At 31.4% G+C, this 2,877-nt stretch overlaps 1 protein-coding gene across 1 annotated transcript; it reads left to right on the top strand.

The window, feature by feature from the left end:
* LOC130049163 (uncharacterized) lies at positions 1–2,466 on the top strand. The gene is made up of 4 exons (XM_056146390.1): positions 1–98; positions 458–626; positions 917–1,097; positions 1,376–2,466. The coding sequence occupies exons 1-4, from the start codon at positions 25–27 to the stop codon at positions 1,423–1,425; spliced, it is 474 nt and encodes a 157-aa protein (XP_056002365.1). The 5' UTR covers positions 1–24; the 3' UTR covers positions 1,426–2,466.
* The last annotated feature ends 411 nt before the right edge of the window (positions 2,467–2,877 follow it).

Below are 2,877 nucleotides of genomic sequence, written 5' to 3'. Positions count from 1 at the left end.
TATTTACATCTTGAAAACGACCTGATGTCAGATGAAGAAGATGCACTGTATCTCCTGTTGCAAGATGACCCATACGATCATGCATTCAGTATAAACATGTAAGTTGATGCAGTCACATAGGTTGACTAGAAAAAAAGAACGTTCGTGGTTATGTTATATTATTAAAAATTCACGATTAATATATTAACCGCGATTTGATGCCATCATGAAAGAAAATATTTATATATTATGATATCTAACCCAAGTGTATAACACCCAATAGTTTATTAAGAACTGAACATATCCGACATCAATATAATCTGTCCTGTTCCGGCATTAATCAGTCTGATTATTAAATTAAGTATGACCAGTACTTTCGTGCAAAACTCTCCCTTACTATCAGGAAGCTTATATTTTGCTTCAAAATATAATCCAATGATTCTTAATTAACATTTGTAATTTTTTCATCTTTAAAAAGGTTATTGACATCCCAATCTTTAGTGGAAAGCTTCCAGGTATCTTCCGCTAGTGACAGTCTACTGGCAAATCCAGACATGTATTGGAAGGATGCTGATGTAGAGGGCACAGGGGCACCTGATCCAAGAAGTGTGGCATTACATTCGGAGCAGCGACAACCTGGCAAGTTGGTATGACTCTTTGAGCTTGAATATAGGGTTAAATCTGCATACCTTTGGTTAACATTCAAATGAATCCAGATAATACATTCACAAATGGAATCATGGCATTATGGTACACTGATATGCGTGTACCATTTTACTGTTAATCTTTGCATTACTTGATATAACATGCAATACAAAAAGGATATTAAATACGGAAAATTGTTATTCTGTTTCTAATTATAAGGTATGATAAATGTTTTAAATGCTGACAAGTAAGGTGTGATGGCCAATACTGATTATTTGCAATTTCCTTTCAGATATGGGACCCAATTATTCAGAGAACTGCAGATTTTATGAAGCTGGTTTTGGCAAACGATTTGGTTTTCTCCATCTGCGTTACTACCAACCATTATGCTGATATGGTCATATTTAGGGGGAGGGATTGTCATATGTTTCCCAAGGAAGTTTGCAATCTGTCACTGAAGAGGATCTGTACAGGTATTGCTAGTTTTAAAGTACCGATATTATAACAGTTTAAAAGGAATAATAAAATGCATTCTAATAATTCTAATAATATTACTTTTACCAAAATTAATCTGGCTGTGTATCTAACACATTTATTGAATGTATATAACAATTACCCCTGATATAATAATTAAACGCCTAATTTTCAGAGGGCTTTTATTATAGAACACATTTACAGAGCCAACTGAATATTCAAAACTCTGAGAATACATCAGTATTTGGAGCTAAGTATAAAGACATTTTTTTTCCAGATTTTTGGGCATTATCTTATGCATGTCTACTGAGAAGTTCCAGTCGATAGACAGATATTGGTCAACGCATGCCCCTATCGGGGCTACCCAGTATGACGAATTATGTCTAGAAATAGGTTTTAAGAGGTTGAATATACATTGTAAGAGCATTTTTGTTAAATATAATGCAAGTACATTTAAATTTAGTGATTGAAAGTAAATACTTGAACATTCATATACATTGAACTTGGGGAGGAAAAACGGGCAGTACCTTTTCATAAGATTTGATATAATAATGGTGTTGTTGCTTACCAACAAAATATATTTGAATACAAAAAATAGATTATTTGAGATTTTAACAGTAAAGATCTTTGTTTTGATGTTGCAAATATTTATACTATTTAGTGGAACATAATGACAAAGCGTCATTTATTAGAAAATGATGAATATGTATATAAAGTACGAAATTTCCAATTGATGGCCTTAATTCTCTTCATTATATTTTTTGTTAAAAACCCTTTAAAATGATTAAGATCTAGTCAAAAATTATATTTCTAAAACAATGTGACATTTACCAATCATCATGCAATTTAATTACGTTTAAATTGTGTCGAATGGATGTAGAAAGGCAAATTATTGTCAATATTATACCATGAGTGTTGTTACTGTGCGACCAAAAATAATTGTTTGTTAATAAAATTGATTAATTTGATTGTGACAGACAGAACAGTGTTACGAACTTAAGCGTCATACACGCCAAACTATTTTTATACACCAATCATTTCAAGTACACTCAGATCGAAATTATGTTTATCTTACATGTATGCATTTTGCATTATTACCTTAAGGCGGTGAATGTAACACAGGAGGGGTTGTCTTGGGTACACCTTATACCAGAAAGTTTATTTTTGCTTCACTGGGATGGATTTATTGTAGCAATGTATCTACAGAAATATTCAATGCTTACCGTAGTTTATTACGTGATGTGTTTTGTGGAGTTTTATATGTGCTTTATACATACCGTTTTACAATCATTGTATGGCAATTCTGGGTTAATTTGCAAAAAACATGACTCATATTTATCGAAGGATATATGTTTATTATCAATAAATGTTGTGGTAAATCCGATGCTTTTTTTTTATTATTATAAAGCATTTACAAATAGTTCTACAAAAACATAAGAAGTTTTTGGTGATTTATTTGTAATTATTCACCCATAATAAGGGCTTGATAGTTTTCAGATCGTTAGAAAAAACCCATTGTGCTTATAAAAGCTATATTACGATCTGTATGCTATCTTTAAAGTAATACCACCCCCTGTGATGTCATCAGGTTTTGCAAAATCAATGATTAATTTAGATGTATGTATGATAGGAACATTAATTTTGTTGGGACTCTTTTCCGATAGGTATTGTAAAAAAATCTTGTTAGAAATAAACTATTTCAATATTCAAAGTTAAAGAGGAATGATCAATGATAAGTTTTGAAATTTGAATGCAAGTTCAATGACTCCTTATATTGAT

Source organism: Ostrea edulis, chromosome 8 (assembly GCF_947568905.1).
Source record: "Ostrea edulis chromosome 8, xbOstEdul1.1, whole genome shotgun sequence".
Lineage (NCBI taxonomy): Eukaryota > Metazoa > Mollusca > Bivalvia > Ostreida > Ostreidae > Ostrea > Ostrea edulis.
The sequence above is the reverse complement of the archived record's forward strand: the minus strand, read 5'-3'. Positions and strand labels throughout refer to the sequence as shown.